General features: G+C 43.1%; 1 protein-coding gene across 1 annotated transcript in view; it reads left to right on the top strand.

The window, feature by feature from the left end:
* Window positions 1-23039, top strand: part of LAPTM4B (lysosomal protein transmembrane 4 beta) — a 62802-nt gene that overhangs the window by 28142 nt on the left and 11621 nt on the right. The window contains exons 5-6 of the mRNA XM_054190023.1: window positions 5460-5558; window positions 13076-13171. Of these exons, the coding sequence (XP_054045998.1) occupies window positions 5460-5558; window positions 13076-13171 (195 nt within the window). The remainder of the gene's footprint in view (window positions 1-5459; window positions 5559-13075; window positions 13172-23039) is intronic.

The raw sequence follows: 23039 nt of genomic DNA, 5'->3' as shown, positions 1-23039 counted from the left end.
ACTCAGACACACGGCGCGATGAAACTAACATCAAGCTTTTGAAATTTTTTGCTATTATGCCATCAGTGCAGTGCCAGCACTCAGATATTGTTAAACAAGCTTCTACCCACAGACCTGTTTCCCTGGCTTTTAATAATACTCATGTTAAACAGGTTTGTCATCTCAAACAGCATGTTTAGAACAAGACTGAAGTTAATACCTTTGTCCCTGTAGGTGAGACCTGAGTCATGCCACTTGGGTGTGATCCCTCCTGATGATTTATAAATAAGTTCTAAAATCATCTTGCCCTCACCCCCTTCGCAGAGGTCTGCCAAGATAGGCAGAAAGCAAGCAAGGGGACTGTGTTTCTTCTTGGCATTCTTACAGCTTTCGGTCCTCTAAAATGGCTTTGAATTTGGGGAATAATATTTTAGGGAGCACAGGTCCATAAGGGAAATGAAAAATCCCAATTGTTCTTCATATCCATTATTGAATATCTGGAAGAAGGTATGCATTAGGTAATGGAATATATTTGGCAGTCTCAGAACATTTTTTTCTTGCTCTAAGGTGAAAACCCCATGTTTTTAACCATTTCTACTTCCCTACGCTAGTATCTGGAATTATGTTATCTCTTCACTTCGGTGCACGTCTGCCAGATTTCAGTCTACCACTGATGAGTTGCAAGCTCCTGTGAAACCCTCCATGTACTTTTAGCAGGATAATAAACGAGCACCCATCAATAGGCTAGGCAGAGCCCTAGCTGAAAGTGTTGCGATTGTAAAATAGAGTGCATTGTGTTCACAGGGTATTTGGTAATGTCAGCCTATACTGGCTGCTTCTTTCAGAGGCACAAGTGTCTTTGGAAACTTCATGTTGCCTTTTAATACCCAGTCGCACACAGGTGTGCCACTTAATTCCCATAAGTTGCAAGAGCATCTCGGCATGAAGGGTTATATAAAATAAGTAGATGTTACAAATCTAGCATTTGAAATGTTGGGTGGTGATCACATGATAGAACTTTCCAAGGGTCATGTTGGACATCTTGGTCATTATCATTGTCACTAGAAAAACAAAACCTTCACATACAGTAAATCCAGCATGTGTAAAGTAAAAATCATTTTGGTTCTTGGACCAGTGTAGTGGTCTAAAGCAGTTTGACCTAGAGCACATTCCTTTTCTTTAGCCCCACTAAATCTTTGATATATGAGCTTTCTAAAGCCTTCAAATTAAACACTTCATCTTCTGTCATTTGATAACAGTATACGAAATGAATTGAAGCGGAGGTGCAGAACAGGCTAGTCTGAAACTGAGTTATGCAAACTTGTTTTTTATGAAAGTACAGGACTATTACAGTTCACCTAAAGAAAATTTCAAAGTATATTAAATAGCTGTACTGTGGCGCTACCTGCAATGCTGCTGTCTAACAATTCAGGTGGCATCAGTCACACTTTTAAATCCTAGGGAAAACATTTAGAGAACATAAAAGAGATTAAACCTTAAGAAATTATTCCCATAAATTAAAGCTTAAAAAAGGAATATTCTTTCTGATGTTTTTAATGCCACTTTGTAATTCGAAAGAAGAAGTACTATTAGCTCATGGCAGAGCTTTAAAAATTCTACAGACACATTACTTTTTCTTTCAGTTTTGTAAGATTGTAATATTTGGAGGTCTGTAACTATTGAATGAGAATCCACACCATCTTTTAAAGTGGATTTTTTGTTGTCCAAGGGGAAGGAAAACATGAAAGGTTATGCAAGCAGGCTGAGGGAATGAGAAAGGGCTACAGCCTTGGACTTTTTGTTCTTGTGTATTTGTACAATGTTGATGCAGTAGAAATATACTTTCATTTTAAGTGTCTAATACAGCTTTGCTACGTATAAGCAGTAATTTTTTTTTTAAATTGAAAGCTTACAGGACATATTATTATGTATGCAACCCACTCCGTGTCTGTGACAAGGTTATAAATGACACTTTAATTATGACTTTAGCATGCCAGTGCCACACCACTACAACTACCTCTTGTTTGTATAGAAAATTTCATCATGTCCTGCTGCAAAATCACTCCTGTATTTCCAGCAATGGGCTTGATTTTTGCCCCCCAGCTGTATTTCAGTCTCAGCTTCATCAAACCTTGCACAACATTTGACACTGAGCTTTTCCCAGAAGTTGCAGCACTGAGCCTGGTGCCCGGGGCCTTCCCAGCAGCAGGATTTCAGCTGCTGGTCCCCCCACAGGAGAGCAAACCCCACACAAAGGAGCAGAATTTCTCTTCCCACCTCCTACATCCACATTGGTGTTCAAGCTTATCGCTGTAGCCAGTGAAGGGAAATAGGAGTTTGATTCATCTGAGCCACTGTTGGTACCCATTTTCCGTGGGAGTGAATGAGACTTTGGGAGCAGCTGCTGCCCTGGGTGGACCCCAAGAGCAACCCGATGGCACCAGATCTGTGACGGTGCCTGGGCCGGGTGAGCCTGGAGCCACCTGAGATACTTCTCATCATAGAATCATAGAACTGCCTAGGTCGGAAGGGACCTTTCAGATCATCTAGTCCAACCATCAACCTAACTCTGACAAAAAAATATCACTAAACCATATCTCTAAGCACCACGTCTACTCATCTTTTAAATACCTCCAGGGATGGTGCCTCAACCACTTCCCTGGGCAGCCTGTTCCAATGCTTGATAACCCTTTTGGTGTAGAAATTTTTCCTAATATCCAGTCTAAACCTCTCCTGGCACAACTTGAGGCCATTTCCTCTTGTCTTATCGCCTCTTACTTGGGAGAAGAGACGGACCCCCACCTCTCTACAAGCTCCTTTCAGGTAGTTGCAGAGAGCGATAAGGTCTCCCCTCAGCCTCCTTTTCTCCAGAATGAACAACCCCAGTTCCCTCAGCTCCTCCACGTAAGACTCGTTCTCCAGACCCTTCACCAACTTCATTGCCCTTCTCTGGACCCACTCCAGCACCTCAATGTCTCTTTTGTGGTGAGGGGCCCAAAACCGGACACAAATCATCACCTTTCCTGCTTCTTTGACAAAAGCTCCAGGTTTTATAAATTACTTTTCCTACCTTGCTGAATGAATTTGTAGTCGTGAGTCAAGATCAGGCTGCTTGCAGGCCTACCCAGGCAAGCCAGCATTAAACATCTTCTGGTCAGCAGGTGCCACCATCCTGGTTAGCAAACAAAGGGAGCTTCTTCTGTGCTGACCCAATGCCCCTGGGCTATTCATCACAGCCCTGGAAGCTTTCTCTCCCACACAGCAAGCCGGGAAGCTCCAGGAGGGGTCAGCTTCAGTTTTCACTCCCCGCACCAAGATCTCCCAGGTGCCTGCGGTGGGGGTGGCCACCACATGGATGCAGCACCCACCACCTCGCTGGGGCTTGCTTACACCTCACATCTCTTCAGGACAGACACCCAGAAATCTGAGCCTGAAGGGGACAAACTGCAGCATTTGCCCCTCACGTGCTCTCCTGGCTTGCAGCTTTCGGTGCTGAATTATTGTCCTTTCACCTGAAACGCTGCTGGTGTAAGGGAGGGCCAGGCACTATCTTGCAGCACGTGCTGCTCCCAGCCTTGGCCAGGGCTCATGGTTCCAGCAGATCTCCCTGCTCTTCAGAGTAGTGGGAACTTTCTTGGTCATTTTCCTGCCCTCCTCCTGCCCCCATGCAGATCCCAGTTGAGTTGATGTCTGGAAACAGGCCATTAAATTATAGCCAGGACCCCGGCATGCAGTCATCCAGTCTTTGACTAGTTCCCAAAAAACAGAGTGTAGGAGGATCAAAGCCTCACTAGGAGTTTTTTATTACATTTACAAACTAGTTTGACTAGCTTTTTAATGGTAGGTCAGTAGTAAAATATTGGTTTGGGGCAGTGTTACCGTAACTGTCCTTAACTGACTCGACTTTCTAACCACGGGCATGGCCTCTCTCCTGCAAGCAGGAGGGCAGACTGTGGCATTGATACTTCAGTTTTCTGCACATAAGGCTTGAGTTTATTTTTCAGTGCATCTTTTCTTGGCATATACTCTTGCTTTCTTGGTCTCTGGGTGACCGCATCCACTATATTTAGCAACTACCTTCTGCGGAAAAGAAAAAAAAAAAAGAAGCCATTTACTGAATTATAGCAAGCTAGTTTCCTACAAAAGCTGTACCTTGACAAAGAAGATAGCGTGATAAAAACTTCAGCCATGAAATTCAGTGCAGGCACAGAAACATTGCTGTCAAGAAGCGGAAAATGTGCTTATGTAACGTTTTTCTGCAAACGGTTACAGCTGCTGTTGACGTTAACCACTCTGAACAGTTCATGGAAGCGCTAAATAAAGAGCTATTCTCACCAGCAGCTGTCCAAAAAAAAAAAAAGAGAATTTCCTGATGCACTGGGCCGAGTGCTGGTATAAGGGGTATTAAGAGGTTACTCTGGATTTATACCATCATCACCAAAACTACAGTTATAGCTCGGTCTAGTTAATTATCCTGACAAGGATGCAGAGCTGGCCTGGTTAAGTAATTAGACCTGTAAGGGAAAAGGGGGTTGTGTGTGGAAGGAGATAATGCATTCAGTTATAATGAGCGAGCGTTGCAGCGGAGCTATCTTTTGTGGAGAACAGCTCCGTCTATGAACAATGGTTTATTCTAACCAAAACAGGAACTCGTGCCTTGCAATATTTCAAAACGATTTGGAACATTCGTTCTAAAGGGTGTGTTTTCTTTAAGCAATAACAAATACAGGAAAATATTTTCAGAGGTTGTTTTTCAGCCAGTGATCCTAAACTGTTTCACAATTGTAAATCACTAGAGCCTATGCTAAGTAGGAAGATTAATTTTGTCACCTCTATTTCACGTATGAGATAACAGAAGGACCTGGAGCACGTTTAGGTTTGAAATCATGACATTGCTCTCCTGTAGGGCCCATGCCTTCACAAGGCACACACTCAGCAGCACTAACAAGTGCTCCTGGAGAAGTAGCTCAAAATTCGCCAAAATAAGATAGAGCAAAATAGACCCAATATCTTTTGATCAAATATTTAGGTCCAGCTTTTCCTGCTTTGACTTTCTGGAAGGAGCTGCTACTGGCCTTTGGCAACCGGTGCCAGTACAAGATAATGATTAGTTAGTACGTACAGGAATTGCCAGCTGTTGCCCAAGATGGCAGATTTCCTGCTGCAAAGCTCCCAGAGAGATGTCCTTTGCTAGCTTGTGTCAGATACAAACCCAATGTGCACAGAGGGAAAGACAGCCCACAGCACACACAAAGAAAACGCAAACCCCCCAGCCCTCCGGTGAATGTTCGGCAGCTGAGTCTTTGCAATGCCATTTCCAGCCAAACTTACTGAAACTGGTTATTGGTGCAGAGAGCTCCAGATTTAGTAGATCACAGCAAGTTTTGTAAGCTGTTAATTATAGAGTGCACTAATTGAATGGCTCTTAAATGACTCGTGAGATTAACTTACAGTGGTTTTGCTTATTTTTGCTTATGCAGCCCACCAACTTTCCCTACAAGGAAGAGATTATGTCTGTGAACCCTACGTGTCTGGTTGTGATTATCCTCCTTTTCATAAGTATCATTTTGGCTTTTAAGGTAAGTGCGTTACTGTGTATAAAGTCTACTTCTGCTCGTGGGTGGAATGTCCCTTGCTGGGAAGCCTGGCTTTAGAAGAGATTTGGGGCACTACAGGCCAGGCAGCCTGACAGCTATACAAAGCAAAGTGATAGACATTATGGAAAAAAAGCAGAAAATCTCATAGACAAACACATGAACATATAGACCACAATGGGGAGGCGTAATGCTTGTAGGGGGAGCTCATGACACATAAATCTTACAAAGGAGCGGGTCATCCAGTGGACAAGGGAGAGCCCATTGATACAGACTTCTTTGTTTTTCAAAAGGTGTTTGGCAGAGTCTCTCATTAAAGGCTTTAAAAAACACCCTAAGATGTGTAAGGACAAGAGGAAAGGTCATCTCACAGACTGTAGCTAGGAAATAGAGAATAAGGATAAATTATCAGTCTTCACAACAGTGAGACCCGTGCTGTTCGGTAAATTCATAAAAGATCTGGGAAGGGAAAGGAAATCTAGCAACACTTTTTTGCAATGTCATTCAAAATAGCTTTGCAGAAGGATCTCATGGCACTCATTGATTGAGCAATGAAATGGCAGAGAAACTCACTGGTGATAAACTCTAAGTGGTGGGCACAGAGGAAGCACAACCTTGCTTCACAGACACTGCAGTGGACTCCGAACTAAGTGTGACCACCTGAAAAAGGGATCTTGTAACAGTAATAGATAGACCTGTGAAAACATTATCTTACTGCTCAATTCTGGTCAAACAAGTAAATCAAATGCTGAGGATATTAAGAAAGGAATAGAAAACCCAGAAATCTAAAGATTTCTTTGCCAGTTTTGATGTCTACTGCCTCTGGAAGTGTGCATTCACTTCTAGTGCCCTATCTCCAAAAGGATGTTGTAGAGCAGGTAAAAAGATCCAAACAATCCCTCCTGGGAGGGACAACGTAAAGAACCGTCACACCAGGCAGCAAAGGGACTCAGGGAGTGATGATTTAGTTGCTGTTATGCAAACCTCACGGGTGAGAGGGCTGGAGGTGGCAGGTACCAGACAAAGGGGAGATGTAGAATCACCCAGCACAGCTGGAAAGGGCTCATGTGAAAGCCCCGCACCCAGGTTCATGGTCCAGCCAGGTTGGCCCCCACCTGCTGTGCAGGGCAGGAGTCCAAAAGGAGCTCAGAATAAGATCAGACAAATCAAGGTATGAAAAACAACCACCTGTGGCTCAACTAGTCCCCTGAGCCTTGGACCTCCTGGAAAGTATGCCGGTATTTTTGCCCTCTTCTTGCACCCTTCTGCAAGTTTCTCATGGCCCAGTGCTGCTGCTCTTGTATTTCTCGTGTTGGGTTTCATTTCAGAATAGTTCTGTCTCTTTCTCTGCAGAGCAATTACGCATAAGATCAGAGAAGTCCCAAAGAGCCACAGTGGCACCAGGGATGTTGGTTCCAGACAACATATTTGACAACATGAACAGGGAAAGTTATTGTGACCAAAGACATTGATTAGGTTATTGAAACTACTTCAAAATTGAAAACAATCAAACAAACCAAATAGGGTATTTTAAGGTGCTTTGGAAGCAATATCCACTTTTCTTCTATGATTTAGATATACAGTTTAGCCCTCTGGCTTTACATGTTCACAGCCATACAGTTCATTCTGTTTGCAGCTTTAAGAAATACGTATGAATGTAATAAATATGTAAATCTGTTAGGTGCCATGAGGGATGTGCCTTTACATTTCTCAAATGCAAACATTAGCTCATTTTTACCCCATGTATGTCTGGAGGAAGTATGATAAGGAAGCCTCAAGCTTATAAAAAAAAATGCAACTAAAGTCAGAATGGCAAAAATACTTTCTACAGAAAAAAAAAAGAAAAATAAGAAATTAATAGTGCAAAAGACTTACTTTGTTTTAAAGCAGCTAACACATGTTTTTTCCAAGAATGTATGTGGCTCATATAATGCTCATTCTAGCAACATATTATATTGCAAATGAGTCACAAAAAATATGACTCACACAGAAACACATGCTAAATTCCAGTTAGCATTTTGATTTGAATTTCTTGTGTTTCCAGAAGAGCTGCTATGCAGATTTATGGAATCTGCTCCATGAAAAGAAAGCTGGACACTATCAGATGCATCACACTTTATCACTGATAGACTTAACAGATGGTACCACGTTTATATACTAAAACTGAAAAGGTACTGTGCATAAAAATATGCCTGAGTTCCCTCTCCCTCTGGAGTTTGACTAGAAATAGGGAGAGAAACCAAAACACTGTAACCTAGGAAAAGCTGCATTCAGATGGTGGGAAATATGAAACAGAATCACATAATTCCTCAGAAACATTTGGTGTTATGACACTTTTGTTTTGGGTGAAGTGACATGTAAAGCAAAACACTATTGAGCAGAAATCAAGATATAGCAGCATCAGGTGGTGGGTTTCTGCTTTGCACTCGTGGGATTGTGGAAAGGGAAGTGGGGAAGAAGAGAGGGGAGTAAAAAAGCGAGCCAGCTAACCACACGCAAGCACTTGTCTTTTTAGTCCTTAGGATTTACTTGGATCCAAAACAGCTAATGGATATTTCAGGTGCTTTCACACAGAATCTTTTTCAGAGTCGACCAAAATGTGCTATTCCATTTACTGTGTTTGTCTAGAAACTGAACCAGAGTTACATACCATGAAACATAGGTGCTTCCTATCTGGCTGAGGAAGGACATCCAGCAGCATAAATGTATTTATATATGTGTACACAGGACTTCAAATGGCATATAGCCAACACAGTGGCTTTCAAATCGCGCCCTCCTCTGCAGCTGGTCGGGGGAACAGGGCTTTGGCTTCCTCTGGCCAGCCCCAGCTGCTGAGACAGAACGGTTGAGACTTCAACTTCCCCACCATGGGCAAAGCCCCCAGGCCCAAATGAGCTTGGCTCAGGTGAGCATAGTCACAACCAGAAAAAACCCTTCTCCAAGCTGCCTTGAGCACTGTGCAGCCTCTTCTTCTCTTCTTTTTTGGCCTTTCTTTTTCTGGAAAGTAGGTAGAAAGAGCCAGTTGCCAGCGAGGCCGCTGAACGGTATCCCAGCTCAGTGAGACAGGCTGATCTTCAGCAAACTGAATATTAACCCTGGTCTCTGTGATATGCCCATAATCTCTGTGCATGAGGTGCTGAGCCTGGGAATGAGACCACTCTGCATGTCCTGGTGTCCTCAGCAGGTGGGGAAGGGTGATACAGAATGAAGTTTTATGACCCTGAGAGAAGTTTTATCGGCCTGAAAGATTTCGTGTCTCAGCCCAGGGGAAGCCTCCTGGCAGGGCTGACCCTGACCTGCAGCACATTGCCCCGGCATCTGCTGCCTTCCCACAGGGGCGATGGAGCAGCAGTCGGGACCATGAACACATCCCCAACAGCCAAGCTCTGACTCCCGCCCCCAGAAATGGCCAGCACAGAGCCATGAGGTTGCCACCTGCTCCATGAAAGCCTGGGGCAGGTCCCAGCTCTGGGCTTGCTGGTGGCCAGGTACTTATAGGACTGACTTACCCCTCTCCAAAGCAGGGGTCACTCGCTTTAAATTGTGTGTGACTGTGAGCCAACAGATGATGTCCTGGCCCATATAAGGTGCCTTTTAAAGTGCCGCAGGCCAGTGGTTTGGTTTGACATCATTAATTCCTTTCAGTCACAGCACTTCTTTGCAGTTATAAGGAGTAATTCTTGTACAGCCTTTTTATGCTCAGAAGATACACATTCTATTGTGCTGAGAAGATGGATTTAATTGCAGATTTCATCAGCACAGCAACCCATTGTTTCTTCTCCTGCTGCACCGACATGTGAAACACACGTGGCTAACTGGTCCGCCATTAGCATCGCTCTGAAATCTTCACATACATTCCTGTTTGTCTAGAAATCTTTATCTTATTTTTACCAGTTACTGAAGACCAGCCCAGCTCTGTAAATAGAAAATTCAAAGCAGCTGGAGAATAAAACGGGACTCAGTGCAGACGGCTCCTGACCCGAGGGGGCTGTGTCAGGTCTGCGGCGTTCACCCCACGCTTGCTGCCAGCGAGGCAGCTGCCCAGAGGGCTGCCGTGACCCAGATCGGTGCCGACTTTTCCTTGCTGCATTACAAGAAACGGCAGGATACAGCGACCTTTAAGTTCCACAGACATGCCGGTCAGTCAGCTGGTCAGGCACATGTCTGATGAGCAGAAATTGCGCAGTACCTTACTGTTGTTTTGCAGCTTAACAAGCGCGTATGCAATACCAACGGCGAGGGGCAGGGTTGTAAAATTTTGTGGGTTTCAGTTCCTCAGGGATTGAAGTCGTTTGCCACCATTCAGACGGGAAGACTGAAAGCTGGCGGAAGAAGGCACCGTGCCTGTTTCCACACTCAGCCCTGCATGCGCACCCCTCCTATCAGGGGGTGGCTGTTGGGGCTGCCCCCCCCAACGGCATCTGTCAGCAGCCTGTGCTGTGGTATGTGGCAATACCACCAAGGGGGGGATCAGGCTGAAGTGACTTTAATGCCTTTTACTTGGGACCTATTCCAACTGTGAACATTGGTCTCCTGAGAGAAAAATCGATATATTTATATACTGTGTGTCCAGCCACACATTTGAAAGCAGTATTGGAAACCTCAGCCAAGTTTTTCACGAAAATACTGGTAACTGAATCAGCAATCCCATTTAACGGTGCAGCAGCATCAATAGAAAACAGCAATTAGGAACAAAATTAAAGAAGAAGCTACAGGTTGAGGAAACGAGTTTCCATGGCTCCATTCACAGGCCAGCAGTACATATCCAAAGTGCTTGGACAAGGACACGCTCTGAGCTGCTGCCACTCTCAGCCATATGTGGGTCAGCGTCTCGGGTCCAATTACTTGGTGTGTGCTGGCTGATGACCTCTTTAATTCAAAGGCTAGAACAGACCTCACCCACTGAGAAGCACCCCGTGCATGCAGGAGCAGGGCTGATAAGAGCTAGGGCGCAGAGCTGGAAGAGCTGTAGGGGTTCACTGTGTGGTTAAATGTGTTTTATTCACTGCATGTAACAGAATTGGGAGCATTCAGAAATAAATCTCCGACTAGCTTCTCCCAGATAAGACAGTATTATCTGAAACAAAGCTTCCCTCAGTTTGGATTTTAACAGGAGGAGTATAGAAATTGGTTTGCAAATAGGTAGGCTTAATGTAAAGGGTTTCTTACAAAGATGGGTTGCATCCCCCAGAAGTGTATGTATGTGTATGCCTTTACAGCACTTGGTTCAGTAGCCTAGGGCAGGCTTGCATAGCCTGCAGCTCAGGCTGTAGAGCCAGCCTAACCTTCTCTTCAGACTCAGCTCCCTCCGGAAGACTTTTACTCTCCCCATTTTATGGTAGAAAGTATTACCAAAGTCTGCAACAGCTCCAAATCATCCAGGGTCTGTAAGATGCCATAAAGAAGAGGAAGCAAACTTACGGGATTTCAGCCAGCTCAGCCCCGGTGGAAAAAACTCTTCCTGCTCTGCAAGCGAGCCATCCGTCAGTCATGTGGCATCCTGAAAAACACAGCTCGTGTGACAGCTCTGGAGAGGGAGGAAGCGCAGGGCAGCTCAAAAGGATAAGAAGCTTTTGGAAGGTCATCAGTGCAAGTGAGTCACAAAAACATGACTCACCCAGACTGAGACACACATGCAAATCCAATCAGCGCTGGCGGTTTAATTTGCATGCGCTAGGTTTCTGAAAGAACTGCTATGCAGGACCTACTAAGTAAAAATATAAGTTGGGCACCATCTTGTTGTTCTCCTCATCGCTGTCATATGTGACTATGTGGGAAGTGGAAAGCTCCAGAGGGAACTGCTTAGTCCCATCAGCCTTGTCCCTGGCATACTGAGGATCTGACTCCTGCACCTCCACAGGTGTTACTGCCTCCTGTCTTCCTTCCAGTCACTTTGCTCAACTCTGCTGGCCAGAATGGAATAAGTCCTACTGATGAAGATGATAGATGTGAGCACTTTGCCCAACCAGATCAAAAAAAAGGGGAGACAACTAGTTGTTTTCTCGGCAGCAGCCCTACCCAGAGCCAAGTGAGCTCCAAGAACAAAGCTAGTGAAGTTTATGCTACCATGGTAGGACTATTGCTGCAATAACAGTTTATTCTTTGCGTTATACTGAAAAAAAAAATATTTTTAATAATGGTTTAAAAGTCAGAAATAATTTCATGTTTCAATAAAAACTTTTTCACTGGCAGTTTTCTCTAATCAGGCAAGAATAGGAAGACCCCAGACCATTCCAGTCACATGGAATAGCTTGATTTAATGTCAGATTAAGTGAAACAGAGTACTGAAACAATGCAGGTGATATATAGAATCATCACATAGTCATTGGTGAGGCTTCCACTCACAAGACAAGGTGGGTTTCCTGTGATTTGTTTGATGATTCTTCAGTCCCCAGTGTGCTTGTGCTCTTTATACTGGGTTTTGCTTCCACTTTCTAATGCTACTAACCTCCAGTTGATGATATTTAAACATCCTTACCATGGAGGAATACAAAATTGGTTTCTTTTTACTTTTTGCTGCTGTCCCTGAGACATTCTGTGTCTGCAGCACCTTGTCTTTTTTGCCACAGTCTAACTTGTGCCTTCATTTAATGTTGTAAAACTCACCCCTGCTGGGGTGCAACACCACCTGCACGGCAACAAGGTGTCCAACTGAACTCATGCCTCTATGTATTTCTAGAGAGGTGTAAGAAAGCAAGCCAGCATATGTGACCTGCTCATTTAAGTAAAATGGAGGTTAGATGCACAAAATGATATATCCAGGCCCAGAGAAAGTGTTTCTTTTCAAAACATTAAGTACGCTGTAGTGTTAAATATCTGGAATAGTAAACTTCATTCAGATAGGTCTAGATTGCAGTATCTCTGCCTAGATGGAGTGGCTCCTAGTGCAACACAAGTATCCATAACCACAGAAACATATAATCACAGAATGGTCTGGGTTGGAAGGGACCTTTAAAGGTCATCTAGTACAACCCCCCTGCAATGAGCAGGGACATCTTTCACTAGATCAGGTTGCTCAAAGCTCCATCCAACCTGGCCTTGAACACTTTCAGGGATGAGGCATCCACTATTTCTCTGGGCAACCAGTATCACTGTCTCACCACCCTGATCGCAAAAAGTTTCTTCCTTATGTCCAGTCTAAATCTACCCTCTTTCAGTTTAAAACCATTGCCCCTTGTCCTGTTGCTACAGGCCTTGGTAAAAAGTCTATCTATCTCCATCTTTCTTATAAGCCCCCTTTATATACTGAAAGGCCACAGTAAGGTCTCCCCACAGCTGCCTTTTCTCAAGACTGAACAACCCCAAATTTAACAGTGTGAGGAATGGTGTTGGATTACTCTCAGACCCCCTACACATTCTTACAGTCACTGCAACCAGCAAAGTGACTGTCCCGTGCTTCTTTCAGGCTCATATTCTTATTTATATAAGAATAGAAACGCTCTAAAAGAAAAATGTATATCGTTTATTTTCTTCACAGAATAATAAATCCCTTTTCTCTGCAGGGTTACTTGATAAGCTGCGTGTGGAACTGTTACCGATACATTAATGGCAGAAACAATTCGGATGTGTTGGTGTACATTACCACCAATGACACTGCGGTAAGGATGATGAAACGCAAACATTTGTCTAATGTTATGTATTTAATGTCTTTACGTTATATCAATTTCTGACTCCTTAATTTACCATCTACTTATTTTGAGTCCTCATCTTTGGTTATGTTTAGACTTGAGATTCAACAGTCTGGTGTGGTACGGTTACAAATCACATTTATTGCTAAAATGCTGGTTTTATTTTATGCATATAGTCTGTTAAAGAATCTGTGCTAACCGTAAACTACAGCTTACCTCGTGGCCCCAGGAATGACCCGCAGCTCTGAGCTCTCACCTGTGTGATGGTCTGGACCGTGGGGGGACTGATTAGGACCCAGGGATGCCATGGGCTACACCTGCTGTGAAATGTGGATTTAGCTATGGAAACTGTGATTTAGGACACTCAACATCTGGTGCAGTGCTTTACACACTCACAGAGAGGAGCTAAAAGGCAACAAAAGTTCAGTGATTCATCTCCCAGCGCACGATGGGTGTTGCATAGTCAGGAAACAGAATGAAACAAAGATCGACGTGAAAGAAATTAATAACCAGCCTTTAACCTCAAAGAATGGAAAGTGTCAGGTCACTTTATAGTAGTTTAGTGCTGACATGGATATGCATATGTGCAGGGCACAACTGCTAACCAACGTCTTGCTTGTTGCAGAAGGCACTGAAAGAATACAAGGAGAAAGAGTCCCTGGAAAGAGCCAGTTCTGTTTGCAGCGGTATCTCCATGGAGCTGCTCAGTTCCACCCAAACTACACAGTGAGGGCACTGTGCCAAATCTGTCCCTGGGGTGGCTCCACTGGCTGATGTAACGAGGGTCTTTACATCATTTACATAACAGAATGAGGAGCAGCATGAACTTGGTCCTTTGGATCATCTGGGTAAAATTTCAGGATCGCCTGCCTCAAGTTTTCCTAATTGTGGGTGGTCTCCACACGCTGAGGTATTAGACCATCAACTTTAAACCATTGGCATAAGCGTGCAGCCACAAGGGCTTAGAAAACTATTACTACTTTTACATGAAAGTTGTAACTCTTGCAAAGTTATTTCTCTTCAATACCTGGAGCTTTAAGAAAAGCATAAGAATTTTTACAGACTATGATCACAGCTGGCAACCAGGACATTTAAGTATAAAAATATGAGTTTATTGAAAGCTGAGAAGTATAACTACTTTCTTTACTGGAATCTACTTTGAGTAAAACCAGGAGTTTTATGTGCAATAATTTTGATAGCTCTTTTGTTCAGCCTGTGGGTAGCTGTAACTCAGCTTCAAACATTGCTAACTCTACAACCGACAGAACTGGCAGTCTTGGTGGTGGGAGACTGTCAACTGGATTATCTGGGAAACCGAACTTATCAAGGCTTTTTAAAAGCTGCATTAAATCCACCTGCCCCACTGCTGCCTTTACAAAGCAGAAGACTTTGGTGTTCAGAGATGCCTGGTTGCCAAAACTCCTCTTGGTACTTTTGTATTTAGTAATTACCAAAGTGCTGTGAGCTGCCTCCTCATCTTTAAAGCACTTTTAAGTGTTTCTGTGAGGAAAGGAAGCCCTTTTATCCTGTTTACAGATGACATATTCTTGCACTGAGCGTTTAATTTAATTTTGCTTGTCTTGATCTTACAAGACAGCTACGTCAGAGGCAGGTTTTGAGAAAGGCTATGCATTACTAGCTACTGCCCTGACCATTGGACTCCTCTTCTTTCCTCAATATTTATGTCTCCTTAATTTGAATACAGTCAGAATCTTGTGCTTTCAGGTATGATGCGTTTGTTGTTCATTCATTCTAAGTAAGTTCAATGAGATGGTGTTAGATCGGGTCCTAAGAAAGAGCGGTTTGGGAATTTATCAGCTAACCAAAAAATTCACCCAAAAAGTCTTGTTCAGGAGTACAGAAAGGCTCAGGAGCAATCCTGCTGGGGAAGAGTTTCTCAGGCCCAGCCAGAGAGGCAGGAGGAGAGAGAGTCACTAACAGCCTGGGGTTTGAATTATTTATTTGGAGTGGAGGCAAGCTTCATTCAAACCTACGTCTAGCTGTGTCTCTCCAGTCAGGCTGGGTTCCTGCATTCCTAGGTGGTGCAGTCAGTCTCCATTTCTTTCACATCCTTCCCTGACAAGATCCATGGACGCCCACCAGCAGAATGCACTCAGCGATGTGATGGAGGAGCTGACGTGCTCCTGAGCAGCCCCTTTCTTTCTTCCGCTCATTGCTGAGCAAGGAACAACAGACTTTTTTTTTGTGTCTACATTGAGAGACATCAGAAAAAAAAAAACAAAAAAACTATTCACATGACTGTAAAAAAGTAAGCTCAACACAATTGGATAAAAATGGTTTCAAAATGAAGTGTGGAAGAATAGAGCTTTGACAGTTGAGTGCTGAGGACCTTTGAGAGTTTAGGACTCTTGAAGAAACCTCATGAAATTTTGAAATGCTGTGATAGGCCACTGCTGTCTGTTGAACTGGATAATATTCCCAACACTCAAGTGTGCTTTTGTATTAAAATGATGTTTTTTCATTCTTATTGATGCTGGGAAACTTCTCTCGGCAGGGGTCCTTCACCCCAACATCCCTTTAAATGACAAATTACAAGTTTCTTAAAAAATGTGGGTCAATCTCTTCCCTCTGCTTTGAAAGAAACGTGTCATTTTTAGAAGCAAACCTGCTACCCAAATTCCAACAGAGCTGCAAGTCATATCTGCAGGGCATATTCTCATCTTCAGGGATGGTTTTTGATATGTGCTTATCATCAGCATTAGCTGAAATAATACCAATCTGTACAAATGGAAGTGAAAATTTAAGCTTAAATATGGGACTGGGCATAATAGCTACAATTCAGAGTAACAAGTTTTAAATATAACCCAACACTTCCAAAATCTAGAGATCAGATCCCAGCTGCTACCTGCTAATATCCCTTGTACTGCATAGTCTTTAATGCATCTCATCTACACTCTACACACAAGATTATTTTTTTTAATGTTAATAGGTTTGCAAGTGCTAGACACTGCATTACAAAAAGCATTTAGTATGGAGTTTAGATACGTGCTAGAGTATGGGTTAGTTCATTGCCAAACTTAAAAGATCTGGTTTATATATTAGGATGATTAGAAATTCAAAATCCTTCTGCAGTTACATAAATATTTTCAATGAAGCTAAGACATTTATAACTACAAACATTTTATTACCATGTCTTACATTTTTTTTGGTACAGCTGTCTGAAAAACTTCTTTAAAATGAAATTTATACCTTATTTCTATTATAATTTGCACTCGGGGGAAAAACAAATCTCTGCCTTCAATAACAAATCATCAACAAATTCATCCTTGAATTCAAAACTCTATATATCTGCAGTATTTGTACTGAAAAAGAAAAAGGAATATATAAACCCCTGTCCTCTAAGAACTCTAATTACAGACAGTTGAACAGCCATAAACAATTGAATTTTTGTTATGATTACTTGATGATTGTTGTGTGCCATTTTTTGAAGGGAGGCCTATGTCTGTTGTAAGAGAAGGCATGTCAGCTATGAGAGTTATTCTTATCTCTGGTCTATTAACACCTTGGCAGAATCAAATTCTTGGATCTTCCACTGCCAGATAAATACAAATTTAAGTATATCTTCATAAAGATCATTATTTGCCCTCTTCTAACTTTTGAACTTGGAGTTGCCTATTTTACCTGCTCAGAATCCTTGAAAAGTATATCTAAGAGTTTCAATTTAAATGTAAATATGACTTTAATGACTGAGCTTTTCTCGAGAAGAACAATCAAATCCTTATTAGTGGGGATGCTGTGGCAAGAGAGATAGGAAGGGTCCACAGTTACTTACTGGCTGCAGCAGCTGTGAACCCTTCTGAGATGTTTGAATTACGTCTCCTTCTTAGGAAAGAAGGAAACTTCTTTAATATAGATCACTAGGATTGGTTCAAAAGAGTAAGAAGCTGTGATCGCATATTATTGGTTCTGCAATATAGATCACTAGGATTGGTTCAAAAGAGTAAGAAGCTGTGATCGCATATTATTGGTTCTGCAATCCAGAAAGTTGTTCTGAAAATAATAACCAGATTATTTTTTGGTTTACTGCATTTCTTAATTTACCCCTGGCAAGGTGTGTAAGCACACTTACACATCACATCCAGATTCGATTAGGAGAAATGATAACTCCCTAAGCACAGCCATGCATGCCTGCTTCTTGTTCCTTGTTCCTTGGCTCTCTGCATTCAGGAAGTCCTTGCTGGGTCTCCCAATTAGTTTCCCCTGTTTCTATCTAAAGCAAGTCCATTATGGCTCTGTAAAATCCTGTTGAGAGTGCACAGGTCCCAACAGCAGTATTCATCTGTTGTCTTCTTGGCTGGTTATGTGGTGGAAATCTACTGGTATGTCCTTCCAGGAGATGAGCTTTTGTGTTTTCTGTCCTCATGCAGGACTGCTCTGCCAACGCCAGTCGCTGGCACTCTCTTGCATCTGTCGTACTTTCTCTCACGCTCCTCGTGAGATCCTCTCTACAGACTCCTCTCTGTTACCAGTCCCCAATTCAGTAACACTTTATTTTTAAAAATATTCAGCTGTCTCTGCTTTCCTACTAACTGCCTAGTTTTCACACTACTAAAAGCCATAAGAACAACTTAAGTGTGCACTGATCTCGGGGGGGAGATTCCCAGCACAGAAATTTCCAGTTAGTTCCCCCTGATCAAACTGCTCCTTATAAATAGTGCTCATAGATCTGAACTGTAACTAACCTGATAGCTACAGTTATCGGCTACCAGATAATCTGATTTTTGTCACTCAATGTAAGTAGTTTAAGCCATCCTTTTTGCAAGCCTGCCATCTGGAACAAACAAACGTCCTCCCCACTGCAGACCGTGAACGGCTTATTCCTGCTGCCCCTGTTAGGTGAGAGGTCCTCTTTCTGTGTCCCTTGATCGAAGTTTGACACCACATGAATGTCCACAGCTCAGCTCCATGAATAAACTGCATTACGAGTGGGGGAACCAGCTGGTGCTGGGCTGGGGAATGCCCTGAACCCCAACTGGTGGGAAGACCTCACCTTCTTATGCTCCAGGAGCTGATAACACCAGGACCTGGGGATCCAGCTGTGTACCTTAGTCACACCTGCAGCAGAGTCACTTGGGGATGTGTTATCATGTCCCTCTCAGTTTTTTTCCAGTACTTCTCTCCCCTCAGTTTCTGGAGGTAGGAGATTTTGGCACGGCAGTAAGGTGGCTCCCCCGCAGTGAACCATAGTAACCTGAACATTCTTTTTTCCACTTTCCCAATCTGGGATTGCTTTTTCCTGCCAACTGCTTCAAGCAGACCATAGAGGAAGATTAATTTTCTACACTAATTTAAACTGTGACAGCAGTACCATGGAAATGTTCGTTCAATTTGGAAAAATTGCCAGCATACGAGTGTGGGAGATAACCCAAAGTTAGACATTTTGTACTCCGGAGCAGGAACAGATCCTTTGTGCTCTTTGATAGTCAGGGGATTTAATTTTGTTTATTTTTAACTCTCACTGAAGCCAATCAATGGAAGTTTCATCTCCGGTCATGATGCCAGTGGGGATAAAATGTAAAGCCGTAAATCTCTCTTCAAAGTGGGATTTACATCCTTACATACTTTACCAAATCACTCCCATGGCTCCTATCTGACATACATTTATCCACAATGGTTAATAAGTTATTTGTTTTTTCAGCACAGATACTTTCCTTCTGTGGATATTACACCAACTAAGTAGACTGTAATTAACCTGCCAACACTTTTGTTTACAGCACTCTTGGTTTTGCTTTCTCAAAGCAATAGGAGACCTGCTTGAGAAGTGCAGAGGCAGGTCTTTCATTCCAGCTGGCTGATTCCTCTGAGCAGAAGAGGAATATTCTTTGGTAAGGTCGGAAGAGCCATTCTTTGTGTTATGGTGTTATTCTACATGTGTGGAAGGTGACTAATTTGTCTACAGACAGAGAGAAGGACCCTTAGACTCATGCCAACTAAACAGCCTGAAGTGCAAGACAGAGCCCGGAGGCAGACAAACGATGCACAAAGCTCTAGTTTCTGATAGGTGCTTTGGGACCTGTGATTTCCAACTACTGAGCCAGTTTTGGGATGGTGCATGTCAGAGTAGAAGACAACTTGGATAAAAATCCTGGTTTAGAGATATTTTCCACAGCGTGGCATAAAAATCCTTCAAACATGGCAAAGTTCACCAGGTAGCTGGTCTGGTGTGGCAGTTTGTATGCATAACGTTATTACTGGGCCACTAGATCAGAAGCATCTTTTTCCAGTGAGTAGTAACCATAAACATACTTTAAAGTGAGTGAACACCACAAATGAATACCCCTGGCATGACTCACTCTCTCACCCCTTCTCAGGGCCTCCAACGGAGTCCAGGCAACGGAGCTCTGACCTTCCCTAGTGGAAAGTGTCCGATAAAACCTGCAGGAGGGAAAGCAGTTGAAATGGGAGGCAGAGAAGAGGAAGAAGCAGCAGGGACAGGGAAAAAGGAAAAGGATATAAGCAGAACTCCCCAGCGCTTGAAGTAAAGACATGCAATAGTTTACATGAGACTCGGGAGTGTGGTTTAAATGCTGGATCTGTTTTTCTGCAGAATGGTGCTTATCAACATTCACAGAGCAATGTTTTTAATCAGTGAATCTTCAAAGGGCTCAGGCTCCACGTGGATGCCAGCGTTCACATCTTACCAGAGTGCACGTGCAGCGTCTGCACTTCCTCTTCTCTCTGATTTTGAGTAGCAGAGCAGCATCGTGACAGTCTGTCTGCCAACAAACAACTTTTCAGCTGCTCCAGCATTTCACATTTAACCTGCAGCGAAGTCCCATCTTTTGTCATTTGTCCTTTAATCTTACCAAAGAGATTGTTTTTTCTTCTTTTTTTTTTTTTTTAACTTCCCCATCTTGTCATCTATACTCAGCTCCTCTTCCACTGCTTCCTTCTTTATGGAAGGATTTTGTCTTAAAATTCAGCATTCCCTGCGGTCTGAATTGCTTCATGCTGCATGTTTGCTCTGTTGCCTAGTGCTATTTCCTAATCACACCTCTTGTTATAGGTCTCACCTATCACTAGGTGGCTGCTGTCAGAAGCCAGCTGTGCTGTTTGGAACGGGCTATTAATGATGTCAGTTTGGGGCAAATACCCCTTTAAGCTTAAAAATAAGATTTCCAAGTCATTTTCACTTGTCATTACAGTCATCAAATTTACTTACAAGTTAAATTACAAGATCAAAATATACATGTTTATCTATTTTCCCCAGTAGATTTTAATTTTAAACACAAAGCCTGTGTTTATGTTTGCAGTTCATATACTGGAATTATTCTAATACACGACAATTCGTAAGAGATTTGCAATAGGAATAGACAAATCTCTTCTTAGTGTTCATAATTAAATTAAAAAGAAGATACGAAATGGGGATGTGTGATTTAAATCTTCCAAATCTTTTTGATTCACTAATTGGGAGTGTTCCAAAGTAGGAAATATCAGTGTTTATAAATTTGCAGTTTCCTTCCAGACCCTTTTTTTCTAGCAGGGTTGATTCATTACCATCTGACAGCTGCTGTTTTGTGGGCTTCAAAAAACGAGTCGAAGTCTTCAGTATAATTCCAAGAACATGTATCAGTGTGGCAAAAGCCGATGACAACTTAAATCCCAGTTGCCAAGGATATATGGGTGTATCAGCTGAGCCCTGTGTGGATTTTCCAGGTCAGGCTTAAGTTGTAGTTACACCATGCAGGGAAGGATGAGGGAGGTACTGTTCAAACAGGGAAATGCTGCAGGGTGCAGGAGGCCAAGTCCCGGCGGCAGCGAGCCACGCTGTGGCTTTAGAGCCATGTAGTTGGCCCACACTAGAAGCCTTGCTCTTCTGCAAAGCTGCTCTTAGAATCATAGAATCATAGAATTGCCTAGGTCGGAAGGGACCTTTCAGATCATCTAGTTCAACCATCAACCTAACTCTGACAAAAAAATATCACTAAACCATATCTCTAAGCACCACGTCTACTCATCTTTTAAATACCTCCAGGGATGGTGCCTCAACCACTTCCCTGGGCAGCCTGTTCCAATGCTTGATAACCCTTTTGGTGTAGAAATTTTTCCTAATATCCAGTCTAAACCTCCCCTGGCACAACATGAGGCCATTTCCTCTTGTCTTATCGCCTCTTACTTGGGAGAAGAGTCCGACTTCCACGTCTCTACAACCTTCTTTCAGGTCTCCCCTCAGCCTCCTTTTCTCCAAGCTGAACAACCCCAGTTCCCTTGGCTGCTCCACATAAGACTTATTCTCCAGACCCCTCACCAGCTTCGTTGCCCTTCTCTGGACCCACTCCAGCACCTCAATGTCTTTTTCTGCAGTGCAGGGCCCAAAACTGGACACAGTACTTGAGGTGGGGCCTCACAAGTGCCAAGTACAGGGGGACAATCACTTCCCTAGTCCTGCTGGCCACACTGTTCCTCATACAGGCCAGGATGCTGTTGGCCTTCTTGGTCCTGCCTTCAGCTCCAGCACCAGCTCATCTGGTATCTTTGCATTGCATCCCCTTGCACAGCAGAAGCCTGGCCTTTGCCAAACAGAGGAGGAACTCCTTCTACGACCCAGTTCCTCCAGCCCCAAGCCTCTGCACCGAAACCTACCCAGCACCACAAACTACGCAGATGCAGAAAGATCAGCCAGCAGTTAGGTGGGAGGGAGGCGCTGCAGCTGATGGTTCAGTAGGTGGCATTGTTCTCCTACAGATTGCATGAAAGCAAAGTTCAACTCCCTACCAGGGAGGAGCACCCAGCTGCCGTTTCTTTGCTGAGGGTGTGACAATAATCGAGAGGTCTGGCTTCCTGCAGTTATTAGTGGCTTCTGGTGATTTCTGGACCATTCTTTCAGTCTGATTTCAATTCACTTTAACAGCTCTGTGCTATTCTGTGCTCTTCGGATCAACTGTGCTCTTCCCAAGACTCCCTCAGGACTCCTTATGGACACAGGACTGACTGTCCACTGCAGTCTGTCCTGAGCTGCGCAGCACTTGTGCTTTCGATCCTCTCTCTTCTGAGCAATGAGGAAAGTGAGGTCTGCTTTAAATGAACTCTGTGACAAATGTTCCTTAGCTTCAGAAAAACACGTCTGAGTGGGCATTCATGTGCCAAATTTAGAAGATCTGCAGAAGTTGGTGGGAGTTTCAGGTTGACAGGTGCTTTGCAGATGTGATTTACTAACATTAACAGATTTTTATATAAACATAAGACTTTTCCTTCAAGCTGTCAGTTCATCACCTTTCATGACACTAGTACTTTGTAGTTTTAACAAAGTATTATAATAATTAGGTTATAAACAAAGTCTTCAGCATTCACTAGGAAATGCCTAAATGCACTGCACAAGAAAAACCGTATTTTACATGACAATATTACATCTTACTTTTTAATACTGATACCAAAAGAATGTGTTTGTATAGAAATAAAAATTAGTGAAAAATATTTATGGAAGACGGAACTAGAGATTGGTCATGTCAAAATCCCAGATCTTACTGCTCCCAAATGTTACGAGGCTTCAAAATTTACCTCCAAACTTTACAATTGGCCCATCTCTCTGTTGTGCTGCCTAAAGACTGACATTGGGTCATCCCATGTCCCTAAGCATACAGATAGGGAAAAATGGTCCATCTGGTGGGAAGAAGATAAGATGGAAGCCTTTCCAGCACTATCTGTAATGAAAGCACAGCTGTGATAACCACACTCCTGGGAGACGAGCAGTCCTGTTAAACAATTTTGCTGCCCCATGTGAGCTATTCCTAGGTTCCTGTCTTGTTTATTCTTGAGCGGGATACACAATGTAATTGTAAAAGGAGATTAGGTTCGAAAGAGATGCAGGTTAGTAATT

Source organism: Rissa tridactyla, chromosome 2 (genome assembly GCF_028500815.1).
Source record: "Rissa tridactyla isolate bRisTri1 chromosome 2, bRisTri1.patW.cur.20221130, whole genome shotgun sequence".
Lineage (NCBI taxonomy): Eukaryota > Metazoa > Chordata > Aves > Charadriiformes > Laridae > Rissa > Rissa tridactyla.
The sequence above is the reverse complement of the archived record's forward strand: the minus strand, read 5'-3'. Positions and strand labels throughout refer to the sequence as shown.